At 58.8% G+C, this 19,442-nt stretch overlaps 2 protein-coding genes across 2 annotated transcripts in view; one reads left to right on the forward strand and one right to left on the reverse strand.

The window, feature by feature from the left end:
* Positions 1–20: 20 nt before the first annotated feature.
* LOC117653685 (probable cytochrome P450 303a1) lies at positions 21–3,689 on the forward strand. Its single transcript, XM_034399520.1, has 8 exons — positions 21–106; positions 957–1,041; positions 1,119–1,370; positions 1,446–1,640; positions 1,730–2,071; positions 2,159–2,339; positions 2,588–2,844; positions 2,936–3,689. The coding sequence occupies exons 2-8, from the start codon at positions 957–959 to the stop codon at positions 3,115–3,117; spliced, it is 1,494 nt and encodes a 497-aa protein (XP_034255411.1). The 5' UTR covers positions 21–106; the 3' UTR covers positions 3,118–3,689.
* The window catches only part of LOC117653683 (alpha-1,3-mannosyl-glycoprotein 4-beta-N-acetylglucosaminyltransferase A), a 30,550-nt gene continuing 14,367 nt past the window's right edge, over positions 3,260–19,442 (reverse strand). Inside the window, exons 3-11 of the mRNA XM_034399518.1 lie at positions 7,488–7,774; positions 7,094–7,411; positions 6,641–6,998; positions 6,426–6,556; positions 6,231–6,338; positions 5,950–6,143; positions 5,706–5,845; positions 5,504–5,619; positions 3,260–5,420 (exon numbers count right to left, since the gene is read on the reverse strand). Coding sequence (XP_034255409.1) covers positions 5,391–5,420; positions 5,504–5,619; positions 5,706–5,845; positions 5,950–6,143; positions 6,231–6,338; positions 6,426–6,556; positions 6,641–6,998; positions 7,094–7,411; positions 7,488–7,766 — 1,674 coding nt within the window. The 5' untranslated portion in view covers positions 7,767–7,774 and the 3' untranslated portion in view covers positions 3,260–5,390. The remainder of the gene's footprint in view (positions 5,421–5,503; positions 5,620–5,705; positions 5,846–5,949; positions 6,144–6,230; positions 6,339–6,425; positions 6,557–6,640; positions 6,999–7,093; positions 7,412–7,487; positions 7,775–19,442) is intronic.

Here is a 19,442-nt window from a genome sequence, read left to right on the forward strand (position 1 = left end):
AAAAACCGGCCCATGGGGAGGCCGCCAGTCGCGCTTTGACAGAGTAAGAGCGAGAGCTCGCATCGCCCGAGAGGAAGGACGCCGGCCAGCGGATAATCGGTTCACGGTAAATTTCCTTTGGTGACGTACGGTTCAATTTTCAACTATCTCTCTCTCTCTCTCCCCTCTTTTTTGACTTGACTCAAAATTACTGTTGAAGACGCATTTACGTTATTCTGGGGGGGGGGGAATTGAACATGTTGAGAGTGCAAGAAAACGCCCCAGCAGTTGGCGGCTCTTCCACTGACAGTGAGGTCCTTTGGTCCTTCTCCGCTCCTTGCGATACCGCGAGTCAACAAGTGTAGCAAGAAAGTCATGGGGGTGCCGTTTGTGCGTCCTGTTAGCTGGCGGCCACGCCGCGACGCTGCGCACACTGTTTGGGGCGCTTGTGTGTTGTGTGCCGCCCTCGCCGTCCGCGTGCTGTAATGCTCCAGTCCCCGGACGAGTCTTGCATCACTGGTTTCCGCAGCCGCCGGGGCGACGCGAGGGAATGACCAGGCATCGACCGCGCCCTGGACCAGCAGCGCCCTCTAGAGCGCCAGAGCAGAATGCACCCCGAAGGGGACACCCTTCTCGTTAAGTTGGGCACCTCGTCTCACCCTTTTCGAACAGTGGGTCAGCCGGCCGGGCGCACGCCTATGGACGTATGCGACCTTGTTTCTGGGCCACTTTCTCCCACCGCTGGAGCCGGGCCGGAGAGGCTGCGGCCGGGCCTGGCCGTGCCGGCAGGTTCCGTGCCGGCGTTACGACACCGAGTGCGCCTCCAGACGTAACGCTGGATGGACCTACTCTTCCGGTGGCGGGGAAGGGAGGGGGCAGACAGCGGGGCGGCAGTCGCTGCCGGGGCGCGGAGGACCAAGGACCGCGAGGCTCGCGAGGCGCTGCTGGTCCTGGAGTAACACACCACTGCCCTCCAGATGTGGTTCCTCGTCGTGGGCCTGTTCGCCGTCACGGCGCTGCTGCTCTACCTGGACAGCCGCAAGCCCAGGGGATTCCCACCGGGTGAGTACCGCCGACACACCGGAAGCCTTCTGTTTGTGCTTTTTGTTGTGCGCACCTTGACCGGTAGTCGAACCCAGGCCCCGACTGGCTGCCCATCCTGGGCTCTGCGCGCGAGCTGACGCAGCTTCGCAAGGAGACGGGGTACCTGTACGTGGCTTGCGACCAGCTGGCCAAGAAGTACGGGCCCCTGGTCGGGCTGCGCGTCGGCAAGGACAGGCAGGTGATCGTCAGCGGGTATGAGGCCATCAAGGAGATGTCCAGCAGGGACGAGTTCGACGGCAAGCCCCGGGGCCCGCTCTACGAGACCAGGACCTTCAACATGCGGAGAGGTGAGTGTTCGCTCCCCTTGCCAGCGGTGTTGCGCACCATTCCGTTCATCATTGGCTCTTCCTCCCGTGTCGCAGGGCTCCTCCTGACGGACTCGGACTTCTGGGTGGAGCAGCGCCGCTTCGTGCTTCGCCAGCTCCGTGAGTTCGGCTTCGGCCGCCGCACCATGGGGGCGCTGGTCCAGGACGAGGCCGGCGAGCTGGCGCGCTCCTTCGACGTCATGCTGCAGAAGAAGCCCGAGGGCGTGATCAGGCCCATGCACGACGCGTTCGGTAGGCTCCTGGGTGCTAGTTTGAACACCGCGTGGCCGTTGGTTTTCTGGTTTTCCTTGCCCTGACGCCGCCGTCGTGCTCGCTCGCAGGGCTGTACGTGCTCAACACGCTGTGGACCATGCTGGCCAGCGTGCGCTACACCCCCGAGGACACGGAGCTGGTGACGCTGCAGGCCCTGCTCAACGACATGTTCACGCGGCTGGACATGGCGGGGGCGCTCTTCTCCCAGTTCCCCCTCCTGCAGTACGTCGCGCCCGACTTCTCCGGCTACACCGAGTTCGTCACCATCCACCAGCGGCTCTGGAAGTTCCTGCGAGTGGAGATCGACCGCCACATCGAAACCTACGACCCCAACGAGATGCGCGACTTCATGGACGTGTACATCAAGAGCATCAAGGAGACGGCGGGCGACCCCAAGAGCAGCTTCTCAGGTTGGTTCATGCTGCGCCAAGCCTCGCCAAGCTTTGCCAAGCGCTGCAGAAGTCGTTGCTCTACCGTGGGTTTCTTTCGCTTTCCAGAGCTGCAGCTGCTGGCCATCTGCATGGACATGTTCATGGCGGGCTCGGAGACGACCAGCAAGTCGCTTGGCTTCGGCTTCCTGTACCTGCTCCGCCACCCCGAGGTGCAGCAGCGAGTGCAGGCGGAGATCGACGCCGTGGTGGGCCGCGAGAGGCCGCTCGAGTTGTCGGACAGGCCCAAGTGAGTGAGCATTGCCAGGGCCAGCCCAGCGCCAGCGCGCCTGCGGTCAGCCGGGTAGACTGCCCCGCCACGCACGGCCGCGCAACGGGCGGGCCCGCCCGCCGCTCCACAGGGGCTCCCCTCCCCGGCGGCAGCGCTCGACTGCGCCGGCAGACTAATTCCGAGAGTCGTTTCAATCGCTCTGTCTCTCTCGCAACTATGGAGTCCTGCCACGACGAGCACCGAGCTCATTCCCTCTCTGCCCGCAGCTTGCCGTACACGGACGCGGTGGCGCTCGAGTCCATCCGCATGTTCATGGGGCGCACGTTCGGCGTGCCGCACCGCGCCGTCAAGGACACGTACCTCATGGGCCACTTCATCCCCAAGGAGACCATGATGGTGGTCAACATCCCGTCCGTGCTCATGGACAAGAGCGTGTGGGGCGACCCGGAGAACTTCCGGCCCGACCGCTTCCTCAAGAACGGCAAGGTGGTCATCCCCGACGAGTACCTGCCCTTCGGCTACGGTAAACCACACCATCATCGCGGACTTGTCTCCATTTTCGTCCCGCTCCCGCGTTCGAGAGCATGTGAACGTGTCGTTTGTTTTGTGTGCAGGCAAACACCGCTGCCTCGGCGAGACCCTGGCCCGCTCCAACGTGTTCATGTTCACGGCTGCGCTGCTGCAGAAGTTCGACTTCCGGGTGCCGCCCGGCGAGGCCCCGCCCTCCACGCAGTGCGTCGACGGCGTCACCGCGGCCACCGTGCCCTACAACGCCCTCGTCACGTATAGGGCGTAGGGCGCGTGCAGGGCGCGTGCAGGGCGCGGGGCGTGTGTCCCAACCAGTGTGGTGCCATGAGGATAGGAGGAAACTTATAGTCCTCAACTCATTTTGACTGATGTTAGGAGAGAAGGGAGTGAAGTAAGTAAAGGAAAGCGGGTGTTTTTGATCAATTTGTATTTACAGCTGTTTTGGTCCAACCTATGTGCTGATGGCTATGGCTCCTTTCAAACAAAGCTAAAAACAGATGGAAAGGATACAGCCAGGGTAAAATTTCATGAAAAACTATCCAGCAAAATGAGAAAGAAACACAGGGACTGATAGTACAAACAGATTACGGTCATAATTTTTTGTTTGTTCAAGTGTTTGTTATACCAATTTGTTCTTGTTAAACTTTGTTGAATAATCTTAACTTAGAGTGGATTGGAAGCCATTCAATCTTATTTAATGTTTCTGTTGTTACTTTTAAACGAATAAAAACTCAAACAAGACTTATAGAATGCATAAGCAACGTAAATGTAATATTGCTGCTTTCTCTTTTACAAAGGGTAATATGGCAAATAAAACATTTTTTGACATTTGTAAAAACATCATGATAACATCATTTTAAGTAAAAAGAGCCCAATCTTGCCATGCAAGGCAAGAGAAAACATCACAGCCAATTCACGTAAAACATAGCAAAATCAACGGAAAAGTCCATGAAGCCCTATAAACATCCAAATTTGAAATCACACACTTATCAACCACCAAGAACTATCAAGGCTCAATGCAGGGGAAAGTCGAAATAGTTCAACCTGGACACAAAATTCTAAATTTCTCCATTTTATCCTTGACTCAAGAGATTCAGGCACTTTTCATTGTTCCACCAGGTTTAAAAAAGTACTTCATGTGAAGACAAAGTCCAAACAACGGATGTCACAAGGCTTTGGTTGTGGCTGTAAGAGGCTCACTATAGCTGATACCTCAGTCCAAGACACATTTTGAAAACCGCAAACAAGCAACCGTTGAAAATCAATACAATACTGTAGATAACAAATAATACAATTGCATTCGACAAAACGAATGAAGAAAAACACACCGTATAGAATCTCAAAATCTCAAGTAAATAAAAAAATTATGCACAATTTTAAAAAAAACAAAACATCTATAATACATACAGAAACAATAACACTGATTTAAATCCATGAAAACAATGGGGGAAAACACATTAAAAATAACTCAATCCAAAATTTCAAAGATGAGCCTAACCTTGAGAGAAGGGCACCCTTCTCCCGAGGTCAAACTGAAACTTGCTAGCTAAAGCACCAGTAAGTATATTTTACATATTTAGATACATGATATGACTGCACCAAGAACACATAACTAGCAATGCGTTTTGTATAAAGCTTTTATAATGAATAAAGTATAGTTGTTCTATCAGATGTTTGCTTGGTTTGTATTATAAAACAAAATCTTAAGAAATATACCCTGCACAAGACAATCATGTAAGATAATTAATAATTATACAGTACATAGCTATCAGCACAACAACATACTATGTTTCTCGTTTTTGAAGCATAGGATCAACATACAAGTCTACTTGTTCAATGCTCCAATGTCCAATCCTTTCTGACTGGATATCACAGAAATTCATTAAGTATGGCACAGTCACATGGCCAGGATTTGAGCGCATGCTCCAAATAAAATTTTTAGTTGGTATACCACAAAAGTAATCACTAAAATAGTCCCCCTTTTTCGTAGACATTTGATCAGTCAACCTCACACAAAGGGACCGCTAAGTAGAATTTTGGGGTTGGCAGTAATTGTTCAACCAAAAGTGTTTATCCAAGAAATTCATTTCAATTAAGTAACAGTATTAGTTCAAGTACTTTAAGAAATACCTGGTTTACCAAATCCTTCCTAAAAGACCTGATGATTAAGTAAAGATCTGCATCAGAAAATATATTGATATGGGATTAACATTGTGGTATAATAATTGACCCTGACTTCTACCCATACAGAAGAGAGATGCAATTAAACACTCCAGATAACACTCAACAATTCAAGGGATAGCTACCACAATTGCTCACATGATCCACTGTTCTCATGCCAGAATTTAAGTTGCCTCAAGAACAGTATAAAAGCAAACAGGATAGCGTTAGAAAGCAACAGTCTTAAGTGTGGGCCGCCTTTCGATGAGAGGGAAGACCTCTAAGTCCTCTTCAACCAATGACAAAAAGTGATCAAACACGACCTCTAGAAACTCGATAAAAGATCTTCCGGTCTCGTAGAGATGTGTTTGAACCTAAACGTCATCTGCCGTTGTCAGCCTCAATAAGAATCTGAAAGAAACATGATAATTCTATTAGAGACAGGAAAAATTATGGGGGCAGAAGAACCAACAGTAGCTTGAATAAATGTTTACCTCACTAAGAATGGCCCAGTTATCACTCTCTGAGTGAATATACAGACGGATGATAGAGATAGCACCGAGAGTGAAGTCAACAATTCCTTCACATACTCCCATCCCATCAAATTGGCCTGCAGATGCAAGAGCTTAGCTTCAGAAACTCTATTTCAAATGCCATGAAGAAAAAAACAAGGAAGACAAAGCAGGATTTACTTACCAACAACCACAAACCCATCATGAGTCACATTAAAGCCAAGGCCTGGGTCCAAACGTTTTGGTTTCATAGGCTTCACTTCAACTGAGGTGTTGTACAATCTGTCCGAGGGATGTTCCGCATTACCACTTCTAAACAAAAATCTAGGGGAAAAAAAAAAGGTTACAAAATAAATGATTGTACCAACATACATATCAATTGTGAAAAGCAGTAATACACACATCATGAAAAATTCAAAATTATTCACCTTTTAATGAATATTGGGGTATGAAAGCGGAAGGTCAGTGTATCCCCTGGCTGAGGTAAAAGGCCCCAGAAAAATGACTCTCCCATGTATGCTTTATGCAGTGTGTATTGCTTGTAGGGCTTGATGTCAGAGTCAACAACAGCAGGAGGGTTCCAGTGTGGGAAGAATAAGGACACTTTGCCAAACTGTTTATCCTGGTAGATAAAAAAAAGGTTTCATTTTAGTTCTAAAAATAATCACAACAAGTGTGCTAAAATATCAATTACTATTTTGGTCCTTACCTTGAGTTTTTGAACTTTTCCACGCAGTGAAGAATGAGTGCCTATGTGCTGGAATAGTGATGGTTTATATTGTATCCACAGTTCTGACTTGGCCTTCTTGCAGTGTTTCTGTGATAAAGAAGTAGAAGTACATTATAAATTATCAAAACATAATTTCCATTTTTATTTTCTCTATGAATGGTTAAGAATACTTACATGGTCTTTTTCTGGACTACAGACTTTGGTGAAAATAACGTGGTCTAACAGCCAGTCCACAGGCTTATCATTGTAGAACATCAGGAAAAACTGAACCAGCCACGGCAGTTCAACACATTTGAACATTTTCCCTGAAAAATCAGAACCCATGAGCTTACTGCTCCGTACACTCCAGCTAAAAACCTTCGGCGGATTTATGGATGAAAAAATCTTACCTATGAAACCCAATTGGCAGAACTCGAGAACGAACCAGGGTTCCCTCTGCGCCGACTTCTCCAGCGCGAAGTTCTTCATGGTCGAGATGAAGTTCTTCTTGGCCAGGATGTCGTCCTCCAGCTGCACGTAGAAGGTGCCCCGGGGCTGCGAGTACATCATGAGGAAGGCGAAGTCGAGGTTCTGCTTGGTGCGCCAGCGCACCCGCTCCATCGAGTCGCCCAGCGTGACGCGCAGGCTGTTGAGGTCCGGGTAGTACGAGGTGGGCGGCGAGATGAGCTCGATCAGCCCCGACTGCACCTCGTTGTCGAACTGGTCGCGGATCTGGGCGGCCACCTGCTTCACGTACTCCAACTCGGTCTGCGGGACAACAAGGACGCGTCACTTCGTCACAACGTCACGCGGCCGAGGAGGAATCTCATACCACGCCGCCGGCGTCGCAGCGTCGCACGCACCTCCGCGACGAACACCACGATGAGGGTGTCGTTGCTCTCCTCGGGGGTCATGGAGCTGACCAGGTTGTCGAGCGTGGCCAGGAGGTAGCTCTGCACCTGGCGCCGCACCGTGGGCACGCCCAGCACGATGGAGACGCCGCTGCGCCGCGCGCCGCACATGCAGAAGGCCGGGCGCAGCGTGCCCGCCGCGCCGCCGCCGAAGCCCGCGTCCAACAAGTGCGGCATGAAGTGGAACGCGTTGGGCAGCTGCAGCGGCTGGCTGGCGGGGTCGTCCAGGGTCAGGCGGAGCGCGCTCAGGTTGCGCACCAGCTGCTGGGCCTGCGGCAGGACCAAGCGAGGGCGGTCTAGCAGGAGGACTCAACAGACGTGTCTGGAGCACTAAGAAGGCACTCACCTCGACGCTGAGCGGGGACGACCTGTTGACGGTGGACACGAGCTGGCCGAGGTGCTGCGACAGCCCGCGCATGTCCGCGATGCGCGAGCGGTACAGCGCGTCAAGGTGCTGGGAGCGCGCCTGCAGCTCGGCCACCCGCCGCACCAGGGCCTGCTCCGAGCTGAGGTCCGGGCCCGAGACCAGCACCAGCATGCTGCACGACATGAAGGCGGCCAGCACCACGAGGCCCAGCAGGCCCTGGCGCCGCCGCAGCGACCCTATCCCTGCCAGCCCCATCATCCTTCACCCTGCAACAGAACAAGACAGAGGTCCTCGTCAGTGTCGCCGTCGCCCGCTCTGCCCCTCTCGCACGCATGGGCCGGCCCGTGCGTCTCGTCCTCGTCACGTCGCGCACTGCAGGGCATGGAAACACGCTACCGGCCGGCAACGCCAGGGCAACGCGTTCCAACGCCGGCAACGAGTTGAAGGGAAGGGCGAGGGGGTAAACACTTCAAGAAATCGTGTACAGACTACTCGGTATTACGCTGTATTGCGGGTGTATTACACGTGTATTACGGCCCTAAAATGCCCAAATTTGGCACATTTGACCCAAAAATGGTATTACGATCACGTGTATTACGCGTAATACACGGTTTTTGTGTACAGGGTATTACGCGAGTGGTTACCCCCTCGGGGAAGGGTTCCCACGGCAGCCTGTGGTGTCGGCGGTGTCGGCGGGGCGGCGCGGTGCGGGGCGAGCGCCTGCCCACTGACCTCTGGGCTCCGGCCGCTCCGGCGCAGAGGGCCAGGGCCTTCCCTGCCGCCTTCCCCTCGGCTACACAAGCCTCTACATGCACGGCCCGAGGCTCTCCCCAGGCCGGCCAGCGTTTACTGCGTAATCAATTTTCACACACTTAACCGCCTGGCGACTGCATACCGCGCGGCCGGCCGGCCAGCCCCGACAATGAGTATGTAGCCAACTTTACAAACAAGGCAGGCAGGCAGGCCGCACCTCCGTTAAGTGCTCGTCCCGTCTCACGGGCCCTTGCACGCGGAGGGCGCTCTGGGCTCTAGGTAGGCTGCCGAAGCCCCAGTACACTAATTAAAAGGCAATCGCCACCCGAGGGGCGTGGCGCCACCGCGGTCCGCACCCCTACAGCGCGTACACACACGCACACACACACACACACACACTGCAGGCGGCGGGGCGTAACACGGCCGGAAGTAATTAAGTCCACATCGGCGCGACAGCAGCACGTGCATGCCGCCCGGCCAGGCCGGCCAGGCCGCCGCACGGCTCCACTAATTTCTCATCTCGCCGCGCCGGTCGGGCGGCGGTGGCGGTCCGTAGTCCGGGACGTAGTCCGGGACGTAGTCCGGGACGTAGTCCGGGACGTAGTCCGGGGCGTCCCCGCCTCCGCCATCACTCGCAGGGGCCAGCCAGCCAGCCAGCCAGCCCGGGCCGGCTGGGCGCGGGCAGCTCATCAGCCCCGCGAGCCTCCAAAGGCCCGTCGCAAATTAACGCCGCAATTCCCTTGCCTTCCCTTCCCTTCCCGCGGTGTGTAGCGGAGCGCGGCCGAGCCGGGCGAACCGTCCAGCCGTCCGCGGCGCGGCCCGGCCCGAGCGGACTAATGCCCTCACATGTGACGCCCGCCTCGGCCCGCGCGGAGAGGACACTGCCAAAACGACGGACCTGCTGTCATGCCGGCCACCACGTCCTCCTCGCACTCATGGCAGTGCGAGAGAGACAGCGACGAAAAGCAGCGCCGCGGGGAGTCAACAGGGAAAAAGGCTCTAACTGCGAAGCGAGTGCCGTCCTTCCCTCGCAGTTGGGTCGTTTCTGTCTCAGGACGTGTGGCGCTGACGCTTGCAGGACGGGCCCCGCGGCGGTTCGGCCCGGCCGGCACCTCCACGACGAAGACGCCTCTGCACTGCTCTGCGCGCGCCGCGACGCCAGAGACCAGCGCCCGCATCGCCACCGCGCACGGAGTCGAGTCGAGTCACACATGACTGTGCGTTATCCAGCGACTTGTGTGAGTAGCACTCGCACCGGCCGCGCGGCGCGGCGCAGCGCGCGCCAACACGCTTCACGCCCACTTGCCCTAGCTCCCTCAGATCCCTCAGGCTGCTCGGCGGACTTCCCCCGGCCACCGGCGCCACTGCGTCAGCCGAGGCGGGCACGGCAAGCACGGCAAGCCCCGCTGCACATAAATGAAACATTTGGAGCGCGTGGAGCAAAGCGGCCAAAGCGGCCAAAGCGGGCGGAGCGGGGCGAAGAACGAAGCGAGCGGCGAGGGCCGCGCGGAATCCCACGCACGTGAGGCGGACACCCACCGCGGTGGCACCCTGCTCCTGTCTCTCTCGCACTCGTGGAGCGTGCCGCAGGGGTGCGAGGGAGACAGAGCGAGGAGTGCGTGCGGCCGGCGGAATCGCTGGGCAGAACGGAACGGGCATCGATTGGAGGGACCACCGACACGCTACGAGCGAAGGAAACGGGCGTGATTTGAGTGCGACTTACGAACGACACCAAAAAGGGGCCGTTTTGCCCTACTTGACGAAATTTACAACGAGTCCTGTACACTGTGCAACGACTGCACTGATAAGAGTAAGCAGTTGGCTCAAGCTAATCTCCGCTTTTCTTCCTGGTCGGGGACAAATGTGCGTGCGTACGGCAGAAACCGGCATGCGCGGCGCACGCAAGGCCCACTGGTCATGTTTTAGTTGTTTTTTTTTTAAGCAATGCCAGATAAAGAAAGCGCCCACCATGCGGAAACAGTCTAGTGGATTGAATTTACTGGCGTTAACGGTGAGTTATTACACCGAGGAGGGGGGGGGGCACGGGAGCGCCCAGCTCCACATTGATTCTGTCGTCGATCGACTGACTTCCATTCCAAGTCGAAAACAGTGGTCACCTATCACCCGTCTCCTCTCGTCACGAGTCTCTTCACCTGTCTAATCCTCGCACCAGCGGCACCAGCGGCACCAGCGGCACCAGCGGCACCAGCCGCACCAGCCCGTCAGAGGCGACTTGGCGACTCGATGTCCTAGGCGTCCGTGAAACACATGTTGAGCGCGGCCTGCGTGGCGCTGCGAGGCCTGACCGACGCGGTGTCCGGCGTGTCCCGGCGGGGGCGGCGTCCTATCAGCGGGGCCACGGCGGGGCGTCGATACTGGGCGAGGGTCTCCTTGTCCTGGCGACACTGGGCGGGCAGCCCGGCAGCGGCCGGCAGCCCGATAAGGGTTGTTATCCCTCCCCTCCAACTCACCCGACTCCCCGCGGGCGCCACGTCACCGCAGGTCCGGCAGGTGGGAGAAAGAGAGAGAGAGAGAGAGAGAGAGAGAGAGAGAGCGGCGCCAATCGAAGCCGAATGGAAGGTGTTGCCAATTATCACCGACGGCACTGGCGCTCGTCACGGGTGTCACGGGGACCAACCGACGACTACACGGCGCCTCCGCGTATTTTGCGTTTCTGTTTCGTGTTGTTTCTCACAAGCGAGGAGGCAGAAACTCACACAGAAATCTCCGCCGCGAGTCTTGCTGCGTTTATGCAAAAAGCTAACGAAGTGCGTGTAGTACACAATTACGAACGTGAAAATACGCTGTTATCGCGCCGAGCAGAAGTCGCTGCTCCCGGGGTTCGCTTCAGCAGGTTCAGCCCCACGCCGAGGCGCGCCGAGGAGAAGGAACACGCCCAAGACAACAACGAAGGAATCCCCGTCCCGGCCTGCACGCCAGCCCCGCCAGCCCCCCAGTCCCAGAGCTCGCAGTCAAGTGGGTCGATCTGATCTCGCTGCCCGGCCGGCCAGGCACCGCACCGCACAGCACCGCACAGCACCGGCCAGGCCGCAACCAATTTGCAGCCATTACTTGACGGAGTGTGGAATACTGGCGGTGCACTGCACTGTGTGAGTGTCTGTGTGCGCCGCATCGTGGCGGACTGGCGGTGGCTGGGTGTGCCACTGGTGCTACCGTACAATGCAGCGGCTTGGTGTGGTCGTTTGGCCTGGTCGACCTCGGCCGGCTACGCCTTGCTGCGCCTCGCGCCTCGCCCGCCGGTCGCTCCGTCTCTGTCGCGCCTCTAGGACGACGCCCCGCGAGTGCGAGAGAGACAGGGCGAGGAGGCAGTGTAGGTGTTCGAAACCAGCCTGCAGCGCCCTCTATAAACCTCGAGCGGGGGACAGCGCGCTGCAGCGCACCGGGAGGAGGAGCCACCTCTGGCCGCGTTGGTGGACTCGGGGCCGTCGGCACCGTCGGGACCCCTGGCCGGCCAAATCAGATAGCCTTCGCGAACAGGCCCTCCGGGGAGAGAAGGGAATCTTGGCCAATAATTTCAGCGGTAAAAAGCATGATTAAGCAGCCGGCCAGAGTGCTGGGCTCACAGGCCTGCCCGGCCCGGACAGCCCAGTCGATCGGGACCTCCGGCGAGGTGGGTACAGTGAGGTACGGCACGGCTCGGGCAGCGGGACCTCCCCGACCCCGGCCTGGGACACGGCGACCTAGCCGCCTAGGGCCGCCTAGGGCCGCCTAGGGCCCAGCGCGCCGACGGCCAGTCGACGGCCAGTCGACGGGCAGCCAAAGGCCGGCACGTCGGCACGTCGGAACACACGGCGCGCTTTCCTTTCCGGGACGACAAAGGCTTCCCTGCAGGCCTGCGGCACGGCACGGCGCGGCGCGGCACGGCCAGGGCAGCACCGCGCCAAACACCTGCTCAAGTTCACATCCAATTCGCAGACAGCACGCCGCGCCACGCCGAGCTTCGACCCATTTGCAGCGAGGGCCGCGCTGTGGTGCCAAACGGCAAGGCCTGGACAGCGGGACACCCTGCCTGGGCCGGGGAGGGAGGCACGGAAGGGCTGGCCGGGCCGGCAGGGCGAGGCATCCTTAAATTGCGTCACGAGGGGCCCAACGGGGAATGGGACACAGCGGCGGCGGGGCTCGGGGTCGCGATTCCAGAGATAAGCCCCATCCACGGCGACCTGGCTCCGGCCTTCATCGGCCCGGCCGCGATGCTTGGCGGCCAATAAGCTATTAGCGGGCAAACAAAGGACCGCCGTCCGTCCGGCCGGGCTGACCGCACAGCCGACCAGCCGGCGGGGCGGACATAGCCGCGCCCGTCAAGTCCCGTTCAGTGTCCATAGTCCCTGGTACGGGCCAAAACGAGAGACGAGCCCTCGACGCCCTCGAGCAGCTGGAGCTGGTCCTCGTCGACATCGACATCGTCGTCGCGGACCACACGCCGCAGCGGGCATGACTCGGCGCGGCGGCGCGGCGCTCGAGAGCCGAAAAAGAAACACGAGCAATGACGCAGGCCTGCCAAACCAACCGTACGGCCGACGAGGCGGCGGCTCCCTCTCCATCATCTCTCTCTCGCACTCCGACGGGGCGTACGGGTGCGAGAGGGACAGGAGACGGCGTGGTGGTACACATAAGAAGAGCATCAGCATCAATCCCGGCCCGACGAGCAGAGCACACCAAGCCAAGCCGAGCCAAGCCAGCCCGGTCAGCGCCGCTCAATGGCAATGTGCCGCCATGTCAGCGCGGCGGCGTGCGCCTGCGCCGCCTCCAAGAGTTCCAAGAGCCCAAAGCAAGAGCCGCGGCAAACAGAACGCCAAGAGGGCGGGCTCTCCGGGCGGGGGGTGGGGGGAGGGGGGCGCCATTTGGAGCAGGCCGACGACGGCAGTGCGCACGGATGACGACGACGGCGACGACGGCGACGGGGGTGCGGCCCGGAAAACTGCTGGGAAAGGCCCTCAAAGACGACCTCGAGGGTTGAAAAGCTCCCCAGCAGCGAGGAGAGCAGCGCCGTTGCCTCCTCGACGCGACCATGCCCCAGTTCCGAAACGCATCCACGAGCTTTGCCGCGTGCCATGCCCGGCTGCTGCACGCGCGCAGTAAACTTTTTTAATTTGGCCCGCGCCGTCGGCTCGCTCGAGCACATGCTGACCCCAGTGCGGCACTTGGACTTGTCGACTCGGGCGTGCGCCACCAGAGGGCGCTGGCTGGCTGGCTGGCTGCACAAGCCCGCGGCCGCGGCGTGGCACTCGAACGTGTCGTGTCGGATTTGCACGCGGCGCTCCATTTCTCCGTTTCGCCTTCACCCGCGCCCAAGCTCGCGCCCGCGCCAGTGAATGGCCCAATGGCCGTCGGGCCGCGCGCCCCGGCCGGCCCAGCGCACGAGCGCCGCGGCAATGGCGTTGTCGTGACGAATGTCGCGCGAATAATTCAGCATCTCGAACGGGGCGGGACGGGGCGGGGCGGGGCGAGGCGAGGCGCGATGTGGGACAAAGCGTCCGACAGCTGCAAGACAAATAGCCTTCGCGCTGGACAAACAGCGTCGCGACGGGCGGCCCAGGCCCAGGCCAGCCCAGGCCAGCCCAGGCTCAGCAGGCACATTCCCGACAGTGCGTCGTCTCTCTGTCCCTCTCGCACTCTTGGGGCCGTCCGCTGAGGGGTGCGAGAGGGACAGAGCGACGACGCTCTGTTCGGAATCAAACTGCTGGCAGCCCCTGTCAGACAAAGCGCGGCGATCGCGCACCGCGCCGCGGGACGCGGAAGTCAAGACAAGCAGTGCCATGGGCGGGCGGCGGTAGCGCATCGGGGCGCGGCGGGGCGGGGCGACGCAGCCTATCCCGTCGAGTTGCACTTGTCCGGCGGTACTGTACCGCCATGGTACCGCCGCCCTACCGCAGCACGAGGCCCGGCCCCTGGCCCGGCCTGGCAGGGCCTGGCCGACACGGCCGCGCCGCGCCACACGGAGAATCCCGGAACACGTGGGACACGTGGGAATGTGGACCGTTCCGTTTGTCTGCAACACGACACGTCCTTTGCTGCGCGCTGCGCTGCACGGCGACCCGTACTCGACGGGGCGGGCGGCGAGTTCGACGAGGGCGGCGCGGCATCGCCTTGGAGTCGTGGGGGGCACGCGACGGCCAACGGCATAAGCAGCGGTCGAAGATGTTAAACTTTCAGCGACAGGCCTCCAGGTGCGTGCGGCCCGGCCGGCTGACCCGGTGACTCGGCCGCCGACGTACGCCGTGCTTACGCCGCCGAGCGGGACTCGACGAGCAAGGCGTCGCCGATGAACGGCCCGGCCAGGGTGTTATTCCCGCAAACCACACACCTCTATTGGATTTGGCTGCCTCTCCTGGAGGCAGGGGGAGGGCGGGGGGGCTGTGTCGTGTTAGGGACGTTCGGCACGCCAAGCACCGCGCCGTGTCCGCGGGGCACTGCCATGCCGGGGCACTGCAGCGCCATGAGGGGGCCGGCCCTGATGGGTCAGTGCGGTCGCCCGAGTGGCCATGTCCGGCCACGCCAGCCACGCCCTGCCCCAAGGGAACTCCGCCTGCCCTTTCGCCCTTTTCCCGGCAACGTAAACGAGCCCCGGGAAAAAACAAAGAGGCGGAAAATAAGACACCAGGCGCCTCGCCTCGCCGGCCTCGCCAGGCAAGGCATCGTTTCGGAAATCAGCGCGCGCCAGTGCCTGCCTGGCCTGCCGGCCTGCCTACTGCGCCCGATATCGTGTGTCCTGGCTCCGGACTCCGGAGGGGGAGGGGGAGGGGCTGCCCGCGGGGACTGCCAGTCGAGGCCTGTCACGTGATCGCGGCCGGCGAGCTGACACCCCGGCGGAGACTGCCCGCTAGTGCACTGGCAAGAGTCGGACTGGGGCGTCTGGAGTCTGGAGGCCGCCGACGGCGCCTCCCCTTGGGCCTTGGGACTTTGGCTGAGTCCTCGGAGCCCGAGCAGCCACAGCGCAGCGCGACGGAGACGGCATCAAATTCAATTTCCACATCGAGGGCAGCAACCGCGCTGCGCCCGCCTCTGTCCACAACAGGGTGTCGCCTGCGACGGGCAGCCAATCGGTGCCGTGTCCTCTAGAAGTGGCTCGGCGGGCAATGCATTCATGCCCCACACGAGGGGCGGCGATTACCTCGGCCGCGATGCATTTTTCATGGCGCCATGAAAAATGCATCGGGGTTCGTGTCGGTGCATCCGGGGCGCGTCATCGAGAACGTCATCGGCCGCGCCGCGGCGACCTCGGCCTCTGGGTGCCTCCACGGCCTCGGCCTCCACGTCGACGGGGCCCTGGGCCTGGCGGCCTAGCCTCATCAGCGCGCGTCCACCGCAAGGGCATAAAACAGGCGGGGCTCGGCGACGACGAGGCGATGATGGGTGCGAACCTCGGTCACGACGACGCGCCGCGACGCGCCCCGCCGTGGGAAGGGGGCCTTGCCCCCTTGCGGGCCTCGCGCTCGTCACCACGCCGTAAATTCGAGCGGCGACCACGGCGGTAACGAGGAAGGGTGCAGCGCGAGGACAAAGGGCCGGGCGACGCGGGCGAAGGGCCCGTCACTGTCGCCGCCACTTCCGCCGGCCAACTTGCTCCGCTGTCGCGCTGCCGCCACGCCGCCGCGTTGTGTGTGTATTACGAGGAAGATTCAAGGATCGCGGCAAAAAATGACGCCAACAGAAACAAAACAAACTGCACCACCACCAGCAGAGCGGCAAGCCTGGCAAGCCTGGCCATCGTCCGGCATGCCCTTGACGTCCGCACTCACCACGTCGGAACAAGCACCAAGCACGTCGCGCGGGGGTTGGGGGAGGGGGAATTAAAAAAAGGAAAACGACACGACAAAGCACACGCGAGCAGCCAAATGGCGAGGCATAAAGAAGACCGAGTACTGAGTGCAGAACGGCGATAATACGAGCGAGGTGATAAAGAGCACGTCCACAAGCCGGGCAGCAAGCGCAGCAAGGCTCGCCGAGGCTGCTGCATCCGCACGGCTTTTACGGACTCTTCGGGAATCACAATGCACACGTATATACACTGCCAAGCGAGGCGCTCCGCGGGGACTCCGCGGGGCCGCGAGCCACAAAGGGGAGTTATTACCGCCGGAACGGGGACGGCCGGACGGGTAATTGCAGCGAGCGAGACATGCACCGCCAGGACGCCGACGACGACCACAGCCAGGGCGCCGACGATCGCCAGGGGGGCGCGGAAATACTTGGCTATACAAATTTGGGGTCGCGAGCCGAAAAAGGTCGGGAACCGCTGGTGTGGGTCCTTTGGTGGCGGCAACCTGCACAGCTGCAGCAGCAGTCGCCAGGCATAGTCAATGACGCGTCCGCTGCAGTACAAACTCAACTTCAAAACTCAATCTCGCACTTGTGACGCGCGCGGGGGCTGCACTCCATGCTCGTCGCCGATGTGCACGGCGCACGGACTTGCGGGGAGGGGGGGGGAGGATCCAAGAGGCTCGCGGTCGCAAGACGTGGCGTGGGGTTTCTTGGGTGCAGTGCGGGGTGGGGCGGGGGGGGGGGGGGGGAGGCAAACGTTAACTTAGGTTAGGTCCGTCGGCAGACAGACAGACAGACAGACAGACGGACGAACAGACGGACGGGCGGTCTCATCATCATTTTCATAGAGGACCGTGCTAGGGCCGTGGACGACCCACCAACCGCAATAAAGGGGGAAACAAAACATACAGAACCATTCGAGTGTGTGCTTCGTTGCTTCGGCGGCCACGTCTGGGTCAGACAGGGGGACCGCAAAAAAGGAGAGGGGGGCGGGACGCTGTCCTGGCTCCCAGTCCCAGGCCCCGAGGGGGGCAACCCTAGACCCCAAGAGGGGCAACCCTAGACCCCAAGAGGGGCAACCCTAGACCCCGGCGCGCCAGCACAGCGGTGCCGGGAAATGGGAAAGGAATCCCAGTGCAGCTCGCATTCACGTCAGATCGACGCGGCAATGCAAAATGAAAAAAAAAGAAGAAGAAAGAGGGAAAAAACGAGAAAAGGGGTCTCTTTAAACGCGACCTGTCGGGCGGGAAGGGGGAGGGAGGCCTGGTACGCAGAATAGGGGCGGAAAAAATATCACCCACGGGAAAAAGAGAGCATCGAGGAGCAGGAGGAAACGGAGCGACACGCAATCAACACAACACACGGCGTGGAGCGCGAGGCGCGAACGGGCGGCTCGCACGACACACGGCGTTCAAACGGTGCCCGTTGCACGTTGCACGTCCACGACGACGCGGCCAAAGAGGTCCGGGCGGCGGGGCGCCAATCCGCCTCGACGCCGTGCTCCCCGCCACCCAGAACACCCGCCAGGTTTGTTTTTTCCCGGCGCCTAGACCAGTGGTTCTCAACCTTAGGGTCGCGACCCCAAGCGGGGTCGCGAAATTTTTTTAAGGGGTCGCGGCGATGTTGGGGTCGTGTTTTAGGCCGATTTTAAGCAGCCACTGCGTCTGATCCGAGGCGGGCATTTTGCTCCCTCAACGGGCAGTTGGTCTTTGGACCTTCCTTTAGCATGCCTTTGTTACGGAGTGCAATTATCAGTCTTAGTTTGAGAGCAGTATTGTCTCAAAGTTGGCCGAAACGCTCAGAAATGTCTATAAAAAATCGTGTTTTGGGCCGATTTTAAGCAGCCACTGCGTCTGATCCGAGGCGGGCATTTTGCTCCCTCAACGGGCAATTGGTCTTTAGACCTTCCTTTAGCATGCCTTTGTTACGGAGTGCAATTATCAGTCTTAGTTTGGGAGCAGTATTGTCTCAAAGTTGGCCGAAACGCTCAGAAATGTCTATGACAAATCGTGTTTTGGGCCGATTTTAAGCAGCCACTGCGTCTGATCCGAGGCGGGCATTTTGCTCCCTCAACGGGCAATTGGTCTTTGGACCTTCCTTTAGCATGCCTTTGTTACGGAGTGCGATTGTCAGTCTTAGTTTGGGAGCAGTATTGTCTCAAAGTCGATCAAAACGGTCGCAAGTGTCTTTGAAAAATCGTTGTGACTATTTTGGTCAACTTTGAGACAATACTGCTCCCAAACTAAGACTGATAATCGCACTCCGTAACAAAGGCATGCTAAAGGAAGGTCCAAAGACCAACTGCCCGTTGAGGGAGCAAAATGCCCGCCTCGGATCAGACGCAGTGGCTGCTTAAAATCGGCCCAAAACACGATTTTTCAAAGACACTGCTGACCGTTTCGGCCAACTTTGAGACAATACTGCTCCCAAACTAAGACTGATAATCGCACTCCGTAACAGAGGCATGCTAAAGGAAGGTCCAAAGACCAGTTGCCCGTTGAGGGAGCAAAATGCCCGCCTCGGATCAGACGCTGTGGCTGCTTAAAATCAGCCCAAAACACGATTTTTCATAGACATTTCTGAGCGTTTTGGCCAACTTTGAGACAATACTGCTCCCAAACTAAGACTGATAATTGCACTCCGTAACAAAGGCATGCTAAAGGAAGGTCCAAAGACCAGTTGCCCGTTGAGGGAGCAAAATGCCCGCCTCGGATCAGACGCCGTGGCATGTTAAAGGAGGGGTCCCGTGGGGTCGCGAAATTTTTCCTGGGGGTCGCGGAAATTTTTGGCTTCAAATTTGGGGTCGCGAGCCGAGAAAGGTTGAGAACCGCTGGCCTAGACAGTGATGAGAAATTCGCTGCGCGGGACTTGATTCCAAACAATGGCTTCGTCTCTCTCGCACTCATGGGGCGACCCGCAGGGCGCGCAGGGGTGCGACAGAGACGGACAGCAATGAAGCATCGTTGGGAAGCAGCCAGCTGCCGCCCTTCGCCCTTTTGGCTGCCTGTGGCTGCCTTTGGCGCGGTCGGTCCTTATCGGCTTCTTTGGCTGAGAGACTCCAAAAAGTACGTCCGGCGCACAGCGGGGCGCGGCGGGGCGCGGCGGCAGACTCGGCCACGGCGCCACGGCGCCACAACGCGGGCCCGACCGGCCCCATCCACCGCCGCCGTCCGCCAACGGACACGATGACGATGACGAGGAAGAGGAAAAATGGAATCGAGCAAGGGGTCCCCAACCGGCGAAAATCGGTGTACACGGGTGAAAAAGTCATCAAAAAAGTCACTAAAAGTCAAAAAAGTCAAAAAGTCACAAAAGTCAAAAAGTAACAGAAAAACCACTATAAAGTATCCAAAAAGTCACGAAACAGCCTTTAAAAATGCCAAATATTAATGAACGCTGGTG

This window comes from Thrips palmi, unplaced genomic scaffold (assembly GCF_012932325.1).
Source record: "Thrips palmi isolate BJ-2018 unplaced genomic scaffold, TpBJ-2018v1 HiC_scaffold_8, whole genome shotgun sequence".
NCBI classification, from domain to species: domain Eukaryota; kingdom Metazoa; phylum Arthropoda; class Insecta; order Thysanoptera; family Thripidae; genus Thrips; species Thrips palmi.